Genomic DNA, 22,914 nt, shown 5'->3' on the forward strand with positions numbered 1-22,914 from the left:
TATATTCATTTAAAGCATCACTGAATCTCATATTTTATGTTTGTTTGTTTGTTTTTCATGTATGCGGGTTAATATTTCCTATTAAATATTATCATTCCTAGGTATGAAGGCTTTCTTACATTGCTGCCCAGTGGTGATATTTGCAAGTTCTATTTTAGGCTGAAAGCTGTGCAAGTTACAAGTTTACAAGTAGCCTGGTGAGAAAGGGGCAAGTTTCTCTCTGTTGCTTTTCTGGGCTTTAAACTGGCAGATCTGCTGTCTTCCAGCTGGCTGTTGCCATCTTTGTCTGCAGGACGCAGGTTCTGCTGGCCTGGGCCACTCAGCTCTGGCTGCATGCATCTCAATGTGCACAACGTGGCTTTTCCTCTGTGCAAGCACATTTCATGGAATTTAGCTATTTTTGACATGTTATTCAAAGGATGGTGGGAATTTGGTCTTATTTTTTTTTCAGCTTTTCTTCTGAGCATGCTTCTTCCTGATTTTTCATGGGGGCTTTAAGGGGGCGAGGTACTGATGACCAGATGGGATGCGGAGACAGCAAATGGCAAGCAGTCATTAAGGTCAGTGTAGGTTTGACTTTATTCAGCCAACTTCTTTTGCTTGGATACCTCCTTGTCATCAGTAATCTAACAAACAGATTTATTTACATCAGAAGTAACAGCCCGTGTATCTCGGCCTTTCATTGGGACACACTTCCACAACTGAGTGCTTAGAGGACCCATTAAAGCACCTGTGACAGGAGCCTGCTGCTCTACATGAAAGGGTTTTAAAGTGTTCTCTCTTACTCTGTTGCAAGGCAAAGCTTAACAGTAACCACAACCCAATGCTGTAAAACTTTATTGGGGGTGATGTATGTACAAATTCAGCACCACTGATAGTAGAAGTGGCAAAATAGTCAGGTGTTTGCGTCACTTGACTGCTGAGGAGGTATGATTGCTCTTGTTCAAAGCTGGTTTCTGCAGCTCTGCCAGTTCCATTAGCTTGTGCTAGGGAGGGGCCAGCAGATACTGGAATAGACCTATTGCTCTTTAACATTTCAAAGGCTGGAAGAGCTATTTTGTCAGGACTGAAATTCTGTACTGCAACTGCAAACCCTCTGATACTTCACTTCTTCTCTTTGGCTGTTACCAAAGTGTAATTCTGCTGTGAGATGTATACATGGAAAGTGGTCCTTAGTGGTGTTTTGGGACCACTGCCTGTTGCGTGCATTATTCCAGCTGCACATCCTCCAAACCCAGCTGGGCACTGGAGAAAGCCTCACCCTACAGCTTGAGAGGGGATGTGCTGCAGGCATGGCAAGGCCTCCAGGGAGGTCCTGGGCTTTCCCACTCTCCTGTGATGCGGGATGTCCTGTTTTGTCCTCTGCCACATGCTTTTGTCCTAGACTGAGAGTTACACCAGAGATTTCTTGGCACATCTGCACAGGGAATGCTAAATAGAGGAGTCAGTGACTGTAGGCTTGTATGGAGGTATTGGGCTTGCTTCAGTTGTTGTGCTGACTTTATTTGGAGACACTTTGGTACTGGCAACTGGACTAAATGATCTTAGTGATCTTTTCCAACCTTAATGATTCTATGATTGTATGTGAAAGGCAGCTCCTTCCAGGTCTGGGAGCAGGAAGCATTTTGTATTTTTCTAACTTACTGCTGGTGAAAAATCACCTTGTTTACTTTATGAGGCTGGTTTTACACTGATACTGCATGTGATGACCCAGGCTGCAGTCACTAGCTGGTAAGGGTGAGCAATAAAGATAAGTTTTTTCCCCAGAGCCTTGATTTTCACTCTACTTTCTTTGACCTCAGCTGTTTGTTGTTTTGTGGATGAACTCTAGCACTCCTTCCACCTGAAGGAACAACAGTTATTTTTTTCAGCCTTTATTTCCCATTATCTATGACCTATGTGCCTTATGGCCTTCCCCGTTCTTAGACTGCTGCTTTCAGGACTTGGTTTAGGTAGTTGTTGATTTTTTTTAAAGAAATTAATTCCTGCACAAATCTGTATGTTCAGCTCATGCTTCCCAAACTTGGATGAAGTCAATTAATTCCTTCAAGGAACCCTCACTGGGCAAAGCAGCTCCATTTGCAAGCACCGGACACAAGGCTGAAGAAAGAATTCAGCAAGCACCTTGCAAAGGATGCTCCAACTGCTGGTAAAATACTGCTCTGAAAGAAAGGCCTTGCATCAGAGGGTGGTGGGTATGGCCCCAAAATGCTGGGGTTCAAAGAGCATCTGGATACTACTCAGATACAGGGTTTGAATTTTGGGTGGTCCTGTGTGGAGCCAAGAGTTGGGTTCGATATTCTTTATGGGTCCCTTCCAACTTGGGGTATTCCATGGTTCTGTTTTTGCTGCTAGAGATGCTGGGAGCTTCCCACATCCCCCATAGTCTTTGCAGTGGGCTTGCTGGATGAGCCGGCCCAGCAAGAAGCAAATAGGGTATGAAGGGAAGAGACAGTAGGAGTAAAGGAAAGTCACTGGAGTAAATAAGTAACAGGAGAAATAAGGTCAAATAGACATGGTGGTTGTTAATAAGTGACCCATACTCAGCGTCAGGGACTCAAGGGATGCAAAGGAAGGGTGCAGCCAGCAGCATGGGGACATTGTACCCAATACTGAGCCATCAGTGACAGGTTCTGACAGCACCGACATGAAGCAAGTCCCCAGGTCCTGGGCACTGTCCCACAGCAACAGGGATTTGAGAGGTGAAAAGAGATTTTCCTCCAGTCTCTGTCTGTCAGGACAAGGGGTGATGGCCTGCAGTTGTGCCAGGGGAGGTTCAGGTTGGATATTAGGAAAAACTTCTTCTCAGAAAGAGTGGTGATGCAGTGGCACAGGCTGCCTGGGGTGGAGGGGGAGGTGTTCAAGGACCTTGGATACGTAGCACTGAGGGATGTGGTCTAAAGTGGGAACAGGCATGATTTGATGGTTGGACTGGATGATCAAATTGGTCTTTCCAACCTCAGTGATTCTATGCTTTTATGATCTGAAATATTAATACCTGGAAGGACATTTATCTTAATAGATTTCCCAATCTAGTCATTGCTTGAGGAAGGTGCTGTGTCTCCCTGTCCCCCAGGCCCTTGCTGGGTGTCACTGTCACCTGCCCTGTGCCATCTGACAGCACCTGGTTAAACATTAGGGAACTGCTTTAGTCATGCATAACTGGGTGTAGGCAGGAGGAAAAAAAGCCTGCTGCATAAGCAAGCCTTTCTCCCAAATCTGCAGTCTACAGAGGCCTACAGTCTACAGGGCTGATTAACCAAACTAGGGAGCTGCCATGACAGAGGCCATAGCAGGAAACACATAGGTCTTAATATCGTTAACAGCCTCTGCCTTCTGCCTCAGTAATTCATGTTTAATGATGCTTCCCCCACATATGCACACATAAAGGAAACTTCTTTGGGGTTTCCATTCTGCGTGTGCTTTGTGCTCTTGGTTTTTGCAGCTCTCCTGTAGCATGAATCAAAGCGATTCGAGTTTAGTTGGGATGAGATGCTCGGAGAGGGTATATTTTAACATCCCAGGCAGGGCTGCAGGGTTAGATGAGCCTGCAGGCTGTTCATTCTGCAGCATGGCTGAGTCCTTGCCACGAGATGGCGCTGGGTATTCACAGTTGCAGGAATGGCCACAAGAAATGCAAAACCTTTTAACGAGCCGTGTGAGCTGGGTCTAACCATTAACAGGCACAGCACGATGCTGATTTTAACCCTCTCCTGCACCTCAGCATTGAGGCGCCGATGCCCGTTCCTTTGATGTGCTCCTTAACCTCAGGGATGGGGATATATTTCTTGGGGTGACCACAGAGACCTCCATCACCCATCAAATCAGCACTTCAATAAACCCTCTATAAAAAGCTATTCAGGCAGCCAAGTGCCCTCCAGCCTGCCCATCTTCCCCACGCTGCACCTGGAGCTGCGTGTATTACATGTTTGCAGTACTCGTGTTGACACGCTTAGCTCTTTTGGGGGCATGAGAATGATCTCCCCCATATACCTCCCTCCTTCCTCAGCCCAGCAGCTCCAGCCTTGCCCATGGAGTGTAAGAATGTGAAGACACGAGGCGCCCCAGCTGAGCTTTCCCATGAGGGAGGTTCGAAGCACAGAGATTTATTCTGAACCCCCTTCTTTTTTCTTTGTTTACATGCAGGAGAGGGACAAAACTCGAAAACAAGTTTCCAGGTGCCCTCCTCTGCTGCCCTGCATTTCTGCAATGCTTCCTCTCGGCAGCAGGGAGTGCTGGTGTTGCAAAAGACCGAGGCTGGACCTCAGATGGTAAATATATGTATATACTTAAGGGAAGCAGCAGCACGAGCAGCATCATTAGCTGTAGCTGTAGGAGAAATGATGGCATTATTTGCCTATTTATTTATTTATTGCACGTGATTGTTGCCTATTGCTGCCATCTGACATGGATGTTGTATGAACTGGAGTTTGTTGTAGATTCCATGCAAAAAGCAGGAGACATCCCACTGCATTGAAGCCCTGTTGGGAAGGCAAAGCCCACGGTGTTGGTCTGCACTCCCACCTCCATGGCATGATCACGTCCTACCTATGGGGACCACCATTCTGCTTGGATTGGTGCAAAAAGAGGGGTCAGCTTTGGGAACCTAGAATGTCTTTGATGGCACAGGGTTATCTAGACACGAACCGGGTGCTTTTATCCACCCTTCCTGCCATGAGGGAGAGATGACAATGCAAACATATCCTTAATACACCCAAAGTGTCACTGATAAACCACTTTATTTGTTTTGCCTGTTAACTGCAGAACCAAAGAGTTGACTTGTAATTATCTCACTTGTAGAATACATTGGATTGCATCCTACTTGCACCACACTTTAAAATGCAAGTGATGAGAAAGCAAGCACAAAGATCAGGGCTTCCTAACCAGCTGTTTCCTGTCTCCCATCCAGCAGAACTGGGTGATGATACAAACCAAGCTCATGGGACTCCATGGCCCCTAAAATCCTTGAAGGAAGTAGAGAAGTCTCAGTTGCCTGGATTGAGTAACTGCTGGAAACAGGCACTTTGTAAGCAGGGGAGAAAAGACATGGGCAGCAATGGGCTGTGTCTGAAGATCAAAGCTGATGGAGCCCTGCTTTGGGATCCCACCCCAAAACTGTAGAATCACAGAATGATTTGGGTTGGAAGGGACCTCAAAGTCTGTTTAGTTCCAACCCCCAGCTGCAGGACAAGGTTGCCAATCACTAGATGAGGCACTAGACCATGCTGCCCAGAGCCCCATCCAACCTGGCCTTCTTTGTATGATGCCTTTGTCCTCAATAACCTTGTCAGTATACCAAGTCTGGTTTCTTGGAAGCCCAACAGGAAGATGAAGGCCTAGTGTGGTTTTACTCACAGAGGCCCTTCAGAGCAGCTCTGCATATAAGGGTAGAAGTGCAGTGCTAGCTTAGGAGAAGGGTATTGAGGTAGTCAAGGGATGAGGGACCCTCACTCTTGAGAATGAGATGAGCACAGCTCTCTCACACCATCCATATATATTTGCAACCGTATGTACTTGTGTGTGTTTACAGAAAGGTTGTCTTCTGTCCAGGGATGGAGGATGCAGCCACAACAGGAGTTACTGCCCCAGGACAGCTTTGGTGAAACCCAAACCTGGTGTGGCCCAGCAGTCTGGAGATGCTGAAGAAACCAGTGTTGTATGTAAAAGCATGGGGACTGAGGATGTGCATCGATCAAACCTAAAGGTGAGATCCAGTAGATACGCTGTCTAATTGGCATGAAGGTCTGCAGGCCACAGGTAGTAGCTGTTGCTATAAAATACCTTTGGAATCAGCCATCAGCTTGACAGCTGATTTATGTTTTGTTTTAAAAGCAGGAGCAGAGCCTGCCAGCAGTGCAAACGCTGCTATAAATCCACCGTTCCCCTTAGATCTGAAGTGTTGATGTCCCATCGAGCTGGGGACAGACCCAGGGCTGGAGGGGGGGCACAGCCTGGCTCAGAGCCCTCCGCCAGATGGACACTGTTTGTTTGTCAAGAATCCCTGAAGCAGGAAAATGCCACGTAAGAGGGGGCAGTGACATGGAGGGAATGAGTGCCAGCCCGGCAGTGAGCAGGCGCTGAGATCGGTGTGCCCGTGCTACAGATGCACGTGTGCATATCTGTGTGTGCACGTGGCTGTGTCCGGGTGTGACAGTGCTCATCACAGAAGGACTTGAGTTGGAAGGGACCTTAAAGACCATCCGTTTCCAGCTGTGCACAAAGCTGCCACCCACTACATGCATGTGCCTCTGCGTGTCTGCATGGGACTCTGCGAGCTCCGCACGGAGTTGTGCATGCATCAGCCCGAGTGTTCATGCACGCGTGTATACATTTGCACGTGGGTGTCGGCACGTGCATGCGCGACACGCGCACGTGTGCACGCACATGCGAGCACGCACGTACACACTTGCACCAGCGCGGCCCCTTGCACAACTACACACACGAGCCCGTGCGATTCCTCGCGGCCCCGCAACGCTCCCGGGCTTCGGGCTCCGCCTCCCGGGCTCCGTACCCCGACCCGAGCGGCGGCACAAGCGGCGGGCGGACCCCGGCGGCTCCACGCTGCCCGCCCCGGGCAGCTCCAGCGCCGCCCCCGCCACCTCCTTCTCCTCCTCCGCCGCCGCCGCCGCTGCGGCCGCACAAAAGGCGGCGGGGAGGGAGGGAGGCCCGGCGGGAAGGGCAGCCCCGGCCGCCCGCACCATGCCCCGCCGAGGGGGGCTGCCGGCCCCCGCCGCCGCCCGCCGGCCCCCCCCGCTCCTCCGCCTCCTCCTCCGCCTCCTCCTCCTGGCCGCCCCGCTGCAGCCCGGCAGAGGTAAGGGCCCCCGAGCCGCCGCCGCGCGTTGGGGCAAGGAGTTAACTTTCTTTTGCTTTGCTTTGGTTTGCTTTGCTTTCCCCTTCTCCGGCCGGCTTCATCAATCCCGCTTCTATGTCTGCCCGGTGTTTGTCTCTGCGGCGGGGCTGTGCCCGCATCCCTGTGAAGCGGTCCTTGTGAGAGCCCCTCTCGGGCTGCTGCTGGCGCCGGTCCTTCGAGGGACACAGAGTTCCTCGAGTCCCGTTCTGCTGCTGGAATCGCACCGGGACACTGCGGAACGGGTTGAGCTGGACCCGATCCCGTCCAGCCTGGGCACCTCCAGGGATGGGGCATCCCCAGCATAAGTAATGCGATTCTTTTCTCGTACATGGCTGGGTGAAACAGAGAGCATATCGCCTTTCTCCTCCCCAGCAAGCTACTGCATTCATCCTGCAGTTTGAGGAGCTGCCTGGACAGGGTTTTCTTGCAAAACAGGTTTAAAATGCGGTCTGATTGCCCGGAGCATCTTTACAAGTAAAGCTGTGGTGTACCTTTCGTGAGGGATTCCCACCTTGCTCTGCATCACTGGTGTTAAGTATTAAAATCTCAGCAGCCCGCCGGGATGTGCTGCCTTCTCCGGCTCACTGGGGCTCCTATGGCTCTGTCCAACGGCAGGATGGGCTCAGGGATGCTGTCTGAGCCCGTTGGATCCTTCTGCTCAGTGCAGTTGGGGTTTGGGAGCTGGTGGCATCAGGGCAGATGTGAACATGGAGTGCAGCTTGGCAGTGTTATCTTCCTCCAATGTAATCCCAGCTAAATCCTGGGTGGAACTTTTTGCGTTGCATGAAGTTTAGTGAAAAGGAGTGGTTTTGTTAATTGGGTGAAGGGGGTTGAGTTTCTTCTCCTTGCCCAGTGGATGAGCACAGGCATCCTCCGGTCCTTCCTTTGCCTGTTTCAGTGTGATCCAGCATGAAAATCTGTACCAAATTGGGCATTGCACTGAACTGAGTATGGCAAAGATCATCATTGAGAAAGCGCTGCCTTTGTGCTCCAGCTCAGAAAGCTCAGCTTGCGGCCCCAGTCCAGCAGCTTAAGAAAGCAGTGCTGGGAGTTTTGGTTTTGCTCCAAAGTGGGGAAAAGACCCCCAAGAAATGCCTCTGGAGGAATGTCCTATGGAACGCTGCACCATGGCTGGCCTTTGGTTGTGACACCCAATGGTCTGGAAGAGACCTTAGTTTTCATTCAGACATCACTGTGGCCAAGTAAACATTCTGAAACCCGTCAGTCAGGAACAGAGGTAAATGCTGTCCTGTTTCCAGGTGGATGGACAGGGAAGCCTGCTGGGTAACTGGGGTGCAAGGATTGGCTTCAGAGAGTGGGTTTGGAAAGGCTTTGGGCTGTGCTGAAAGCCATTGCAGCTGTAGGGCTCGGAAGTGTGAGTGTTAATCTCCCTGCATGCTGTAAATGCTGAACAAGCCGCGTTTTGCTTTCTGTTACATCTTTATACTTGGAGCTCTCACAGTGCCCAGGAGCTGAAACACAACTTCTCAGTGTGAACAAGGAATGAGACACATGGGTATGCACTAACGGTCAGCAAGAAAAAAACTTAATAAGCCCCTTGTTCAGCCCACAGGAAAGGCAACAGCCTGCCTGAATGAAAGCCATACAACCAGCACAGCTCCATAGCCAGTGCTGGGCTGAACCACCTGGCAGGGCACAGCCAGGCTGGGTCACATCATAGGGGTGGCTTTGGAGCAGGGACAGCAATGCCAGTCTTTCTGCTCCATGCTTGGTCAGGTCCTTGCCCCAGACAAAAAACCTGTGTGGTTCTGCAGCCATCAGCATGTCCGCATGGTCTGCACGGGGCATCCTGCAGTGCTTGCAGCTCTCTGAAAATAGAGGTCAGACAGTGCTCTTATTGACATTCGGGAGGGAAAAGAATTGCAGGCTCCCAGTTCATGCCCAAGGCATTTTGTTGAGAGTCTGCAGCCCCTGGGCTGAAAATTAGTTTAATTATGTATTGACAGTGGACGTTAAGAGCTGCACTCCGGGCAGCTGGGGCATCAGTGCCTTTGAAGGGCACATTCCTCGCCCCAGGCTTGGTTAAACAAGCTGCTGCATTCAGAGCCAGTGCCATTGACGTTGGGTTTAACTTGTGCCATTCTGCTTTATTTTGAAATCCTCTCCCAGCCCAGATGCTGGATGATTGCAGATGGGAATAGCTGTGTACCCAGAGCAGAAAGCAGTGTCCCTGGTCGGCAGCACAGAGCCCTGCTGACGGTGTGGCCATTGGTCAGCCCAGCCTGGATATCTTGGGCAAGTGAATCCTGTCATAAGTAAAAGCAATTTGTTGTGACAGCAATCAGCTGTGGGAGTCATCAGAGGGGAGGTGGATATCTTCTAAGGCTGCTTTCAGATGGAAATGCTGGGAGAGGTCTGGGTGTGCATCTCAGGGGTTTGGGGACAGCCACCTTTGGGCCAGTGGCACAGCTACTGCATTGTCAGCAGTATTATTTCCTTCTTTGATTAACCAGACATTACTGAAAAATAGGGAAGAGCAATCACCAGAATTTCAGTGGTTCTCAGTTACCCCAAAGCTAATTTCTGTCCTTTTTCAATATTTCTTGGGGAAGGAACAGAAACCAAGACCTTCATATAGGATAGGAGAGATTTATTCTCACCCAGCCTTTTATCATGAGAGGTTCTCTGCTCATGACACCAAACTTGTAGTGTATTAAGCTTAGCCCACTCCATTCTCTGTCCTTTCTTGCTGAAGGTCTCAACCTGTGCACGAGTGGAAGCGCATCATCCTGCGAAGAGTGTCTCCTCATCCATCCCAAATGTGCTTGGTGCTCCAAAGAGGTATGTTCCTTCTTCTGCTCCTTCAGCTGCCTCCCCCTTTGCATGGGGCACTGTCACTGCAAGGGCTCAGTTGCAGGGAGCTTTGCTGGAAAGCGCTCTGACCTGGCTACCCTCCCAGTACGTGCTATGTGGCCTACAACAAGGGTAAATCCCCTCTGTGAATATGCTGTGTTCTTTCAGGAGACTGCCAGTGCTTCTGGTGTCTCACTGTCACTGATTTCAGGGAGCTGTGCAGCTTACCGGCCTCCTTTGCAGCAAAAAAAAAAGGCATCCTTATGTTTTTGGGTATCTTGTAGTCTGAAATCACCTCCCTTGTCAATTGTTCAATTGGAAGAGACCTGCAAAGATCATTGCATCCAACTGCCTGACCACTGCAGAACTGCAGCTCTCCAAGGAAAGCATCTTTATGCTGCTATATTACCACATTACCAGACAGCAGAATAGCTCCCATGCTTTTTTTTTTTTTCCCTGCGGGATGAGTGATGCATAGGAGGGAAAGGGAAAGGGTAAAGCAGTAGATCTTGCTTTTGAGACATCTTGTAAACAGCTGTAGGAGTTCCTGTTCCAGGCAGCTAATCTGCAGTGTGATATTGCATCCAGGAGCGCTGGTTATGGCTTGTGGGTACCTGATAGTTTGCTTTTAAATATATATATATTCAATTCTTGGCATCAAAAGACAAGTTTTGCAAATGCTGCCAGTGGAAAGGCTGATCTGGTGGTCTCTACGACCACTCATTGTAAGTCAGCCCTGTTGCATTGGCAGCTTGACTCTTTATCTTGCAAACGGAAGAGTTCCCAAACAAAATAGTTTCCAAATGGAGTGGAGGGGCCGAGGGAGGGAAGAGAAGTGTTTACAAGGAAGTTCCGTAATCCTTCCTGACCTTTAGCCTGGAGTAGCTATTTAAAAATGCACTTCCAGGTATTTCTGGCCAAGAGCCACGTGTTAAAAAGCTGCCATCCCCATTCCAGACTGCGGGCTGGAACTTAGTGAGCTCTTGTTGTAACTCTGTATTGCTTTATAATGTGATGCTTAGGAAAGGCAGAGCTGAAATAGGATCATCTATTTAAATAACTCTTGAAAGAGGAGGTGTAAAGTATGGCTGGCTGTCTCCTCAGTTTGCATCGGGGCAGGGCTGGCAGGGGAAAATACCTGGCATGTGTGCACATTGTGTGGTTGTACATCCACCCCTGGGTTATGTATGCAGGTAGATCTGTGTGTGTGCATGCAAACTAATGTATCCTATTGATTAAACTGAAATTTCCTCCCTGGTGAACTGAATTCTCCCATGTTTTCTGGTGATGTGCACGTACCCCGTGCTTTGTGATTGTAGGAGTTTGTGCCTTGAGGATGAGGAAAGAAAATCAAGGGATCTCTTGGAGGGAACATGTCAGCTTTCTAAGTGAGGAAAGAAAGCTGAATTATTGCAGGATTGAATTGATTTAAGCAAAAACCATAGGGAATAGCATAGGACATATGAAGTCAGAGTTATGTATTGCCACTGCTCTACTTGCATATGCCAAGCAATTTGTCTTAAAACTTTCAAGCTGATGAGCATGTAATTGTCACATTGTTGACCTAATCTCCATTAACTTCTGTCTGCTTGCATCCATCGCCTTTTGCTTGCTTATTGGTGCACAGGCCCAGCAAGCAGTATGAGCCAATACCAAGAGCTGCGGGGTGTGATCTCTGAGCAGATGCCATTCTGCAGCACGAGCCAGTGCAGCTCAGCAATTGTCATCCTGTGGCAATTCCCTGGGGCCAGTTTTAGAAGAAATCTAAGCAGAAAATAGGTCAGAAGCAGCAGAGATAGGGAGCTGAAAAAGTGCAGAGGTGCTGCTGAAGTGAGAGCTTTTTCAGTTACCATCAAATGGTGTTCTGTGTCCCCTCAAGAGCTGGGTTCTTCCTCTTGACTTTCTCCTGAAGTGGGGCATCTCCTGCCTAAAATGTGGGCTGAGGTGGCTGAATTAGCCTTGAGGAGGTAGAAGCCCGTGAGAGCCGTGTTCCTTGTGTTGCTGGTGGCTCAGCTTGGTGGGACAGTCAGAGTTGGGAGCTGAGAATTGCTGTTAACGTGTACCCAGAGCCTTTCTACTGGTGCTGCAGGATGTGCTGCTAAGGGCTGATGGATGGTGAGAAAGCATCCTCCTCCTCCTCCAAGTCTGCATTGTGCTGCCTCATCCCAGCCAGAAAGTCAGGTCCCAGTTTGGAGCCCTTTGAAGTCAAGCCATTCTGTGAACATCAAAAGGTTTTGGACCTCAGCGGTGACTGGAAATGCTTGACAAAGGCTGGCTTCTCACTGATTTAATCATAGAATATCCCAAGTATAGAAGGGACTTGCAAGTGTCACTGAGTCCAACTCCTTTAAGGACTAATCATGTCTGAGATAAGCTCTTCCCCACGGCTGCCCTAAACCTGCTGTTCTGCTGGGCGTTGTTCTTGGCTGGGAGGGACTCTGCTCTCTGTTTTGTCATGCTGGAGATGATTTACACAGTCCCAGTTCTCCTCTCTCTCAATCCATCTGTTTACACGGTGCATTCCAAGAAATTCATGTTCACATCCATCTGATGTGCCGTCGCCTTGGCTTGGCATTGCTGCTCCATGATGGAATGCAAACCTTGCATTTTTCAAATAGTGTTCAGGCCTCGTTGTGAGGAAACACAGAGGAAATGCTCTGTGTATGCGTCCCAGGACCTGAAGTTGTCCTTGGGGACACTCCCGAGCTGTGTTTGACATCAGTCAGACAACCTCTGCCTCCTTGATGTTCCCCCTGTCACTAGCTGCTCTCCAGCATTGACAAACAGTGGGATTTATCCTACTGCAGTTATTAACCCTGCTCTGCTTTTTTGGCTGTGTGGCTGAAGGAGGGGCTGCGAGCATCTTCTCTGCATTATTTTGTGTGATTTTAGTATAGTAGCTTAGCCCCTGAGCAGAAGGTGGTTGTGTCTGTCGTTATAGTACAGAAATGAGCAGGAATCTGCTGTTGAAAACTCAGTAAGCTTTGGGCAACTTTCTCCTTTTAGCCTTTTCAAAAATAAAACTCAAACCAGCACGCTAACAAATAGGACGTGCTGGCTGCCAAAGGCTGCATTGTGAGGCCAGGCTGTTCCTGAGTGCCTGCCACGCACAATGCCCCGTTGTGTGCCATGGTGGGGGCCGGCTGGGGGCTGCAGGAGGGCTGGGGGAGGCACGGGGGGAGATGTCCCTGTTCATTGCAGGGGAGGCTGGACCAGACGACCTTTAAGGGTCCCTTCCATGATACTGTGTGCTGTGGAAAGCAGTGTGTCAGCTGCCTCTCCAGTCTGTTCCTGCTGGTTTCTTGTCCAGCCTGCAGCTGATTCGATGTAACACCTCCCATTAGCCCTTGTCCAAGTCCCTTATTCTCCAGCAGAGCTTCCCTAGACAGCCTGCTCACGTCACAGCACTCCAGCTGTGCTCCAGCCTGCAGAACTCTTGCTGCAATGGAATTTTTCCTGTGTGATAGCCCTATTTGCAGTGGTCTGAGGTAGGGTTACCATGATACTGCTGCTGGAACATGTGGTCTCACCCAGGCAAGAGGGGATGTATGTCTCTGGAGCCCCCAGCCTCTCTCTACAGCTTGCATTTGTCTCTCTGGCATCTCCTGGTGACAGCTCTGTATTCTCTCTTCCTTTTGTCAAATGCCTCCTCATGCACACGTGGAAAAATTCACTTTCTGGTCTTCTCCTTCCCCTTCCAATCTGTCTGTTCTTCACCTTCACCAGGAGTTTGGCAGCACGAAGTCTGTCCCATCACGGTGCGACTTCCTGCAGAACCTCATTGCCAATGGTTGCGCCGGAGCCATTGAGAACCCACACAGCAGCAGCAGCGTGGTCAAGAACGTCCCCTTGAGCAGCAAGGGCTCTGGGCAGAGCCACCTGGATGTTACGCAGATCACCCCACAGAAGGTCGCCCTGAATCTTCGTCCCGGTGAGTCCCAGCAGCTCCCACCTCCATGGTGGCACTTGGGTGGGTGAGAAGTGGAGCTAGACCTAGAATCATAGAATCATCTGAATTGGAAGGGGCCTTAAAGGTCATCCAGTCCACCTGCCCTGCCACGAGAAGGGACACCTGCTGCTAGATCAGGGTGCTCAGAGCCTGGTCCAGCCTGAGCAGACAGAAGGATGGCTGTACCTGTGTCCTTGTGCTCACTGAAGGTGGTGGCTGCTGGCCCCATGCAGAGCCCATCAGCTTTAGTGATATGCTCCAAACAGAGCTGGGGCTGAGGTTTTCTATGAGAGAGGACAGTGCAAGGTCAATCAGATCCCACATCAAGCTATCACCTAACCCTTGTGTGCATTTAAAAGGGACGTGCTCAACTTAAAAATGCACTCCTTGGATAGAAAGAGTTAAAGAAACTTTGGATCCTGAAGCCTGACAGTGCTCGACTCTAAACTGAGACAGCTCCTTATGTAAATTTATTTTAATAAAGCATATCTGTTTTCTGTTGGTATGCAAAAAAGCCATGGGATCAAGGCCTGAGATGAAGATTTGAACTTGTGACTCAGAGCTTGGACCATATCCACATCCTTGTTTCATTCCCCTGAGCCATCACTCTTCTTAAGTCTTTTCATTTTAATTGAAAATTAAGAGTGAGAGGCTAGATGGAGCCACGCGAGCGTGCTTGTTATCAAAAGTTTTTGCATGGTGGGGGAAGGCTTTAATGTGGGTTCAGAATTCTAGCAAACATTTGGCAGCCGATGTTTCTGAAGGGGGAAAAAAAAGCTCTTTATGGCAAAGTTAAGAAGCGAGTATAAAAGCGTGATTCATTATAAGCAATTGGTGTGGGTTTCTAGGGCTTATGTTTCTGCGATAGCTCTCATGAGTGTACAGAAAAATGAGATAGATAGGATGTTTTGCCCAAGAGAAACAGCAGCGTGAGTTGGTGCTCACCACACCAGAGCTCTTTCAGGAGATACCGGGGTTGATGGTGGCTCCAGTGTGGCTCTGCTTCTGCAGTTTGGTGCTGCTTACGCAACAGGTTTGCTCCCATCCAAAGGGAGTTGTTATTACTGTTATTACTCTGTTCCTCGAGGCAGTCGCTGTGGGAAATGGCAAGCTCAGCATTGCCATCTTGCAGGCGTGACACCTGGTGTTCAACACGTTCCTTTCCCCTCCCCCAGCTGCTGGGATGCCTATGAGGGGGATGTGGGATCTGTCTCTCTGTGGCTTTCCTGGGGCTGCGTTGCTGGATGCTGGAGCTGCTGGGCCTTGCAGGGAGCCAGGATGCACTGACAAGTTCCCATATGGGAGAAAGATGGAAAGTGGGGCTGATAACCCCTCTAGGGTGCTGCACTGTTCTTGCTTCACCTGGATGCTTTGGGTTGCCATAGCCTGTGGTCTGCTGGACAAATCATAGATTCATAGAGTGGCTTAGGTTGGAAGGGACCTTAAAGATCATCCATTCTCAACACCATGCCTTGGGCAGGGCTGCCACCCTCCAGATCAGGCTGCCCAGGGCACATCCCACTTGGTCTTGAGCACCTCCAGATGTACAGGGATGAACAGGGATGAGGCATCCACAGCTCCTATGGGCAAACAGCAAAGGCCTGCAGAAATAAGGAGTGAAGGTGAGGCTGTACTGCTTCTCCTGAGTACCAACAAATGCAGGAGCCAGGGAGGGGCAGGAGTCTTGCCAGCAGCTTTCTGCTGTCTCGCTTTTGCAACTGCTTCTGTGGCTGCAGGACTTGCCCTCAGTTCCCCCAGGTTGCTACAGGAGAAGAAATATATCTACATGTTTTTCACAGTGTCTCCCATTTGTGCTGCTTTTTTTGTTGTTGTTTTTAATGCAGAGCAGCACACCATCTTACTCAGGGCTGATGACTTCCCTAACACTGGGTTTTGCATCCCCTGTTTAAATCATCCATTCTTACTTGAGCTTGAGAGTGTATCCTGAGGGCTGCACCCAAGACAGAAAGGAGACAATATTGATTTAATTTTGTGCATATTGTGCATAATACCAATTTTGCGCTCCAGCAGGAATTGTTTCTTTTTGTGCCCAGAGAGTTGGATTTCAAAGACCAATTGACACAGCAGGCGTGGTGATTGTGCTGTTCTATTCTCAGACTGCTAAGCAGAAGCAGAACAGGGCGAATTGTCAATTGTTTGCTGGTCCCACCCAGGCTGTGAGATCTGAGCATCCTGCGGCAGAAGCCACATCCCCAAATCTCTGTGCTCTGAGTTGATTCCCGAAGGCCTTACATTGATGTCTTCCCAGGGCAGCTTTCAGATCAAGCGTTTTGCTTTTATGATGTTGCTCATTAACCCTGTGTCCGGCTATAGGACAGTGTTCTGGTATGCAAAGTATGAATATTGTAAAAGGAATTGAAAGCAATGAATAGATTCATGTTGTGTTGTCCATTAAATCAGCAAGCAGAAGAGGGTTTTGTGGATAATCAGCGGTTGTCAAGTTTGCATTCTTAAATTGGCCAAAAGCAGCTTTTCCAGTTTTTGTGCTGCCTGTGTGACAGTATTCAGGAAACATTTCTGAATGCAGTTTTGACTTTAACGCTTCTCAATAAAAGCCCTAAGGAGAGGATGGTGGTGATGGTAAAGGGGAAGGAAGGGGCTGGGTTATCCCTAAAGAGTCAGACTAATACCGTACACAGCGAATAATAAATTCTTGTGTACTGACATCGCCATACATTAGCAATATTTTCTGTGAGATAATTAATTTGTACACTTAGGAATGACAGAAGAAGCAACGCTGGGATCCTGTTATTATTGGTGTTTTTTCTTGGACTAAATACATTCATTACCATCAAGAAGGGTTCAGTGGAACAGTCTTTCCAGCATGGCAATTCCCATCTTAGGACCTACTCTGGAAGAAGAGTGTTTTTGAAGCTGTTGTGTCTGGGGCATGTTTCCTTTTTCTCAGTGGGTTAAGTGGGGAAAAATGCATCTTGGGGGTGACACAGGGCTCAGGGGAGCAGGATCTGGCACTGTGTGGGGCTGCAGAGCACTGGGGATGCTGCAGAGCACTGGGGATGCTGCCATCGCCTGCTTGTGGGCTGGAAGTAAGTGGGAGCAGCTGTGCTGCTGCAAACAATGAGGAAAACAATAAAACTTTTAGGGAAATGTTTTCACGATAATAAAAAATGTGCTTTTCATTTCTAAAGAGGGAGGAAGCAAAGAGTGCTGTGGAACCTGCTGGTGCCTGAAAGCTCAGCCTGGGCTGTGAAGGGAGAGATGGGAAGGAAGGGGAGCTTTGGTCTTGAGATGGCCTTAGACCCTGAGTGCTTACCAAGCTGGAAAAGGGGGTGCAGAGCCAGCAGGAGATATGGGATTTCCAGCTCGAGAGCACTGGAGGTTTCAGTTTGTCCCCTTTCTCAGCTATTGACAAAATGTAAGGCAAAATTTGTCCGTGTCCCTTCTGGCTTGAAGTTGAGCTCATACTGATGCCAGTTGACCTTTTTCAACACATGGACTCCCATTCTGGACACCATCTCAGCTAAAAGATCTTTGCAGAAGGGCAGCACTTGTGGCAGGTCAGCAGAGAGGCTTACTTCAGCTCATTTTCATATCTTCTCAGCCTGACTCAGTCCTGTCAGTTCCCTCCCTTGTGTTCATCGCTTTGGATGAAAGCTTCATCTCCGCTTTGGTACTTCCCCAGTTGACTGCAACATCCTTCTTTTCCTATTTCACTTCCCTTTTTGCCCTGCTTTCTCCAGAACGATGGTGACATGACTCTTTTCCTGGGGAGAGGTCCTTCTGAAAGGTGTTCCTTCTGTGTTTGCCGCAATCTGCCTTCCAGGCGCAGCCCAGAGGATGTCTTGCCTTCGTCTCATGTTTCCTCGTGACTCTCTTCCTTCTTCTGCTCTACCTCCTTTCCTTCTTGTGCAGGCCTCGCTTGCTTACCTGTTAGTCTTCTGAGGAGTAGACTTGGAAAAATCTTGTTTCCCGTAACCCTCTTAGTTTGCAGGAAACCTGTCTGCTCTGCAAGGTGAAAGCAAAAATAGCACACAGTCTACATTCAACGTGTGCAAAGGCTCTTCTTGCAGCACTTTTCACTGCTCTCAACTCTTGTATGTACGCAGGTGACCGGACCTCCTTCCGAGTTCAGGTCCGCCAAGTGGAGGACTATCCCGTGGACCTGTACTACCTGATGGATCTCTCCCTGTCCATGAATGATGACCTGGACAATATTCGCAATCTGGGGACCAAGCTGGCTGAAGAGATGCGAAAGCTCACGAGCAATTTCCGGCTGGGATTTGGCTCTTTTGTGGACAAAAACATTTCTCCTTTTTCCTACACGGCACCAAGATACCAAAACAATCCCTGCATTGGGTAAGTGATAGGTTTTTCCCAAAAGGAGAAGCCCAGTGCAGGCACTGACTGTGTCTGGAGAGTCTTTCCTTGCCGTTCTGGCTGTAGACACTGAACCACACTTGTAGGACTCTATGATAATGCTCCAGAGCCATTAAAAATCGAGCAATTCCCAATTTTGGAGCAGCTTTTGGGGTTATTCTGCATCTAGACTCGTGAAGCTCTTGTGCCAGGAATCTAAAGTTATTTTTAAATACCTGAAGAGGATGCAGACATTGCAGGCTTTTCTTTTTTTTTTTTTAACAGGCTTTGAGAAAAGGGAACAAGAGCCAGAAATTCCTGATTTCTGATCCTGGCTCTGAGTCATAGTTTGGCCTTGAGTAGGTCAATTAAGCTCTTCTTCTCTGCTTTACAGATAAGGAGACTAAAGCAGTGCAATTCTTTCCCAACAGAAGTGTTTGGGGGAAGTGAGACTTGGAAGGGCCTGTGAGACTGATTAGTGAGTATTTGTAAGGCATTCTGAAGATGTCAGGCAGTTTCCTTCATCTTTATTGCCGTGGAAGGAAAGCGAACTGGCAATTGCAACAGACACAAATAATGAAGTTTGCTTTGTAGTGTTATCAGGGCCTTTTTTTTTTCCTCCTTGTTTTCTTAGTGTCTTTTTGTTTGACTTGTAACATTCAGAGGATCTAGTCTGTTGAATCAAGGATTATGCCGCAGTGAAATAGGCTGACGTGGAGGGCGTGCAGGCTCAGATGGATTTGGATGTTGGCATGTGAGGATGGATACAGCAGTGAGTGATAGTCATGAAGGCTGAAAAAGACCACAAAGATCACCAAGTCCAACCCCAACCCGTGCATGCCATGCCCACTAACCATGACACATTGTGTCCATCTGCTCTTTTCCTGAGCACCTCTGGGGACGGTGGCTCTACCACCTCCCTGGGCAGCCTGTGCCAGTGCATCACCACTCTTTGTGAGGAGAGATTTTGCCGAATATCCAACCTGAAGTCACCTCCTTGGAGAACGTCACCCTCCCTTTTTGCTCCTTGTCCTGCCCCTTCTTCTCCTCATCCCTTTTTGGGGTGCCCTTTTCTGCTGTAAGGGCAGTAGAGTTGGCCCTTTCTTGTAAAGCATGTGGAGATACTTAGACTGTAAGATCACATCACAGACGCCAAGCTTTATGAGTGTGCTTGCTCTAAGTGTTCTGTATGAGAAGCAGATTAAAGAGAGCTTTCATCAGCTGTAAGTCTGTTGCCATCTTCTGGCACTGACCATATATTTGGCATCTCATCACCTGTTGACCAGACAAAATTATCCATGCACTTTTTTCATCAGTTCTATCCAGTGAGGAAAGTCAATTGGATGGTGATTTTAATGCTAAAAACTCATGCTTTGGCTGTGAAGCATAGCTGCGAATCTGGAACTCCTTGACTTTGGTGCCCTTGCACGTGTTTATAGTGGGATGAAAGTAGGTAAGTCAGGGGAAAGTACAAAGCTTGTTTTGGAGCATAGCGAGTCCTGCAGCACCCAGATGAAAGCCCTGGCTAGTGAAGGAATACTTTCATCTGTCACTTTTTCTTCAAACACTTCCCCTTGCTCAGAGCATTCAGGTTGTGCAGTATTTTCCATTCTGCATCCCTTGCACGCCTAGCTTTGGGACGCTGCTGTAATGGAAACCATCTGGCTGACAAACCTGGCTGGGCATGGACAAGTGGCTCTACACAAGCTGTTCACAGACACCACAGCACCGTGTCTTGTGCTCTACATAGGTCTTTCCCTGCCCCTGAGATTTGGCTTGGCCTCAGGGATGCACGCAGTCATCTCCTTAGTTCCTTATTTGCTGCTGCACCAAAGCTCAGCTGCTGTGCCCAGGAGGCTGGATCTGCTCGGTCCATGTGTGGTGGTGTGCACTGTGAGGACATGCATGTGGCATGCAGTTTCTGGCATGGGAGGGATTAGAGCCATCAGCAGTGGTAAACTTTAACTTCTTTGTTAGAAAGCGTCTTAGAGCCTACCCACAGTGGGTCATTATCTGCTTTTTATCTCTGAAGATAAGAGAGACCTACAGCAAGTGCAACTCCTTGGTAAACACATTTTATTCTTAACTTTTCTCCTCCCTCTCCCCTACCCATGCTCACCTCCTGCTTATGCTGCAGGACTCTCTCAGCTCAGGGCTTTCAAGCACACCATGAGCACCAACCCTTTGAACACCAAACCCATGAGGCTTGTTGTCTCCTGGCTGCTTTGCAAGGTTTCCTGGCAGCCTACTGAATCATTTCTCCACCTTTGGGTGGTCATCCTTCCTTGCTGCTCCAAGCTAAGCAGGAATGATAGTGTTAGCTCACCTGCCTTGCAGGGAGAGTGAAAGGATGCATGAGTAATTTAAGTAGGAGCATGCTGACTGCATTGCTGTGCTGTGGGCTCTAGTGTGGAAATTGCAGTGACTTATGGGCACTGAAACCCCGCAGCCATACGGCCTGGGTGCTTGGAGTCTCCACTTGAATGTTGTACGGAGACATTCTGTCCAGATGAGATCTCTGTAAGCTTTAGCTGCTTAAAGCCAGCACAGGGTGGAAACAGAGATAGGTTCTGCTGTGTGTTTGCTGATAATCAGCCAGAAGTCAGAGCATCTAAAGCATGAAATCTTGGGGAAGGCTTGAAGGCCTGTGTGGTCAGAGCTGGGAGCTCCTGCAGCTTGTGGCTCCTGGTGGGGTTGATATCAACTAATCACTCCTTCTGCTCCTCTTGCAGCTATAAATTATTCCCAAGCTGCATCCCCTCCTTTGGTTTCCGCCATCTCTTGTCCCTGACGGACAAAGTCGACCGTTTTAATGAAGAAGTGCAGAAGCAGAAGGTGTCCCGGAACAGGGATGCCCCAGAGGGAGGTTTCGATGCAATTTTGCAGGCTGCTGTGTGCAAGGTGAGTCCTGCTGCCTTCTGGGTTTTTAAAGCAAAGTAAAAGAGGGGAAGTTTCTTTAGCTGTGTTCTTGGACCCAGCTTCAGTGTCTGATTTCTTGGAAGGAATGAGTACATTTTTCTTGCAGAAACCATGAAAATTGCATTGAGAAGGAGAGGTTTTTATGTGCTTTTGTGCATGAAGAGGTATAGCAGAAATGCATCTCCCTTGCTGTCACCATCCCACAAAGGACAAGCCCTCTCCCTGCAGTGCACAGCTACGTTTGTATGCTGTTCTCACTGCAAGATTGTTGCTCAAAATCCTCCTGGAGTAAGCAGTTGGGTTGCTTTACATCCTTTTGTGAGTTGGAGACAGGGACAGCTCCGTCTGCCTTTTCCCCTCTGACGCACAATTTGGCTTTTGTCCAGCTCAGTCTTGCACAGTTCTTTTGGTAGGTCCTGTTTTCTTGTAGGTGTGGATTTTGGGAGCCAGGAGATAAGCATAATCCGTGGGAGCAGTGGGATACAGGCTTGTGCAACTGGGTTGAGTGGGAACGTAAATCTCCCTTTGTTCATGCTGGGTGCTTGACAGGACCGAACCTGCCCTGCTGGCTCCGATGCCTCAGAGCAGTCATCTCTCCTCTCCCAGCCTGGCACAGGTGCTGCTGGCCCTGGGACAGCGCTGCTCCCAGTGCTCTGTAGGTACAAAGTTCATTGTGTGGCACAGAGGTGGCACTGGAGCAGGGATGTCTCAAGGCGGTGACTCAGTTGTGCCACCCTTCGTGTGGCTCTTTGCGGTTTCGCCATCACATTTTCCTTACTGCAGAAATAGGACAGGATTTCCTTATAGTGCAGAAATACCGCACAGAACATTGTTTGGGCTGTGCTTCCTAAGCCATGTAACCCCAAGGGGTGTTTTGTTCCCTTTTCAGATGGTTATTTGGGGCTGTCTGTGGCTGTGGGGTGGGTTTCCCTATTGCCACCTGCCTGCAGTACTTTGCTGACCCTCCTGGTGTGCTCCAGCTCTTCCAGTTTTTACCCTTCAGGGCATTTCAAACACCCTGAGCATTTAAATGAGCCATTTGTAGCAAACCAAGGGACAGCCCTTGACAGCCCCAGTGTCTGAGCACAGTGTTTTCCCCTGCGAGCAAAGGTGGGAGAAACAGTATCTCATTTGTCGACGAGGTATTTTCATGGTGTAATTCATATCAAGCATTTCTTCTGCATGAGCTGCTGTGAGAGCTCTGTAATGCTCCAGTCATTTTTTGGCTGAGGCTTTAAACCAAGGAGCGAGGAGAGCTTGCACAGTTAATACAGACTAATAACTGGTCCGTGTTTGGCTTCTCTCCGAAAGATGTAGAGATGGTAAATGTTATTCTGGAGGCAATGAAAGAGCCTGAAACAATAAGCCTTTATGCTGATGCTAGAATGGTTAGCCAGGAATATTAATCAACTTTCTGTAATTACATTTTCCATTTGCAGTGCTTTGGTTTTCTGCCATCTTGAAGTACAGACATCGTAGGGCTTGGTGGCACGTGTAAGTTGCAGGTCGTATACACAGAGCTGCAGAAAGGAGGTGATGCTTGGTTGTAAAATGAAGTGTCTTTTGAACTGCTTTTGGTCAGTACTCATTAGGCACTACGTTTAGCATAAATTTAGATGTTTGCTTCAGACTTGGCAGTGCTGATAGCAGTCCAGCCACCTTTTCAATAGGGTTTGGAGGACTGGGGTGTGCTGAGGCAGCTGTGGTGGTTCTGACAGCAGTGTCTGTGGGAGCAGGGCAGGATCCGTTCCTGCATGGCCATGCAGAGACATGTCCTGCCCCTCCATGCTGCCTCAGGTCAGGTCCCACCCTGCCTTCCAAACCTTTGCATCCCACGGGGATTAAAACCAGTGCCGGCGTCAATGCAGATTGCTGTTCAAAAATCACGGGCCAGTAAAAATAAATGCAAACCTCTTTGGTTGTTTGTTTTAAGCAGAGCAGAGCACTGCATGTCTTGTGGAGAGCGGCGTTTCCCAGCACTTTGCAGCTGCTGGCGGAGGCAATGAAAGGTGCTGCAGCTGCTCACTGCCAGCCTCTCGGTTTT

The 22,914-nt window shown here is 48.9% G+C and overlaps 1 protein-coding gene across 1 annotated transcript in view; it reads left to right on the plus strand.

Annotated features, from left to right (window-relative positions):
• The first annotated feature begins 6,550 nt into the window (after positions 1-6,550).
• ITGB5 (integrin subunit beta 5) overlaps positions 6,551-22,914 on the plus strand; it is a 39,688-nt gene continuing 23,324 nt past the window's right edge. Inside the window, exons 1-5 of the mRNA XM_072341938.1 lie at positions 6,551-6,811; positions 9,567-9,652; positions 13,391-13,595; positions 17,702-17,951; positions 20,684-20,852. Coding sequence (XP_072198039.1) covers positions 6,700-6,811; positions 9,567-9,652; positions 13,391-13,595; positions 17,702-17,951; positions 20,684-20,852 — 822 coding nt within the window. The 5' untranslated portion in view covers positions 6,551-6,699. The remainder of the gene's footprint in view (positions 6,812-9,566; positions 9,653-13,390; positions 13,596-17,701; positions 17,952-20,683; positions 20,853-22,914) is intronic.

This window comes from Excalfactoria chinensis, chromosome 7 (genome assembly GCF_039878825.1).
Source record: "Excalfactoria chinensis isolate bCotChi1 chromosome 7, bCotChi1.hap2, whole genome shotgun sequence".
Classification (NCBI taxonomy): domain Eukaryota; kingdom Metazoa; phylum Chordata; class Aves; order Galliformes; family Phasianidae; genus Excalfactoria; species Excalfactoria chinensis.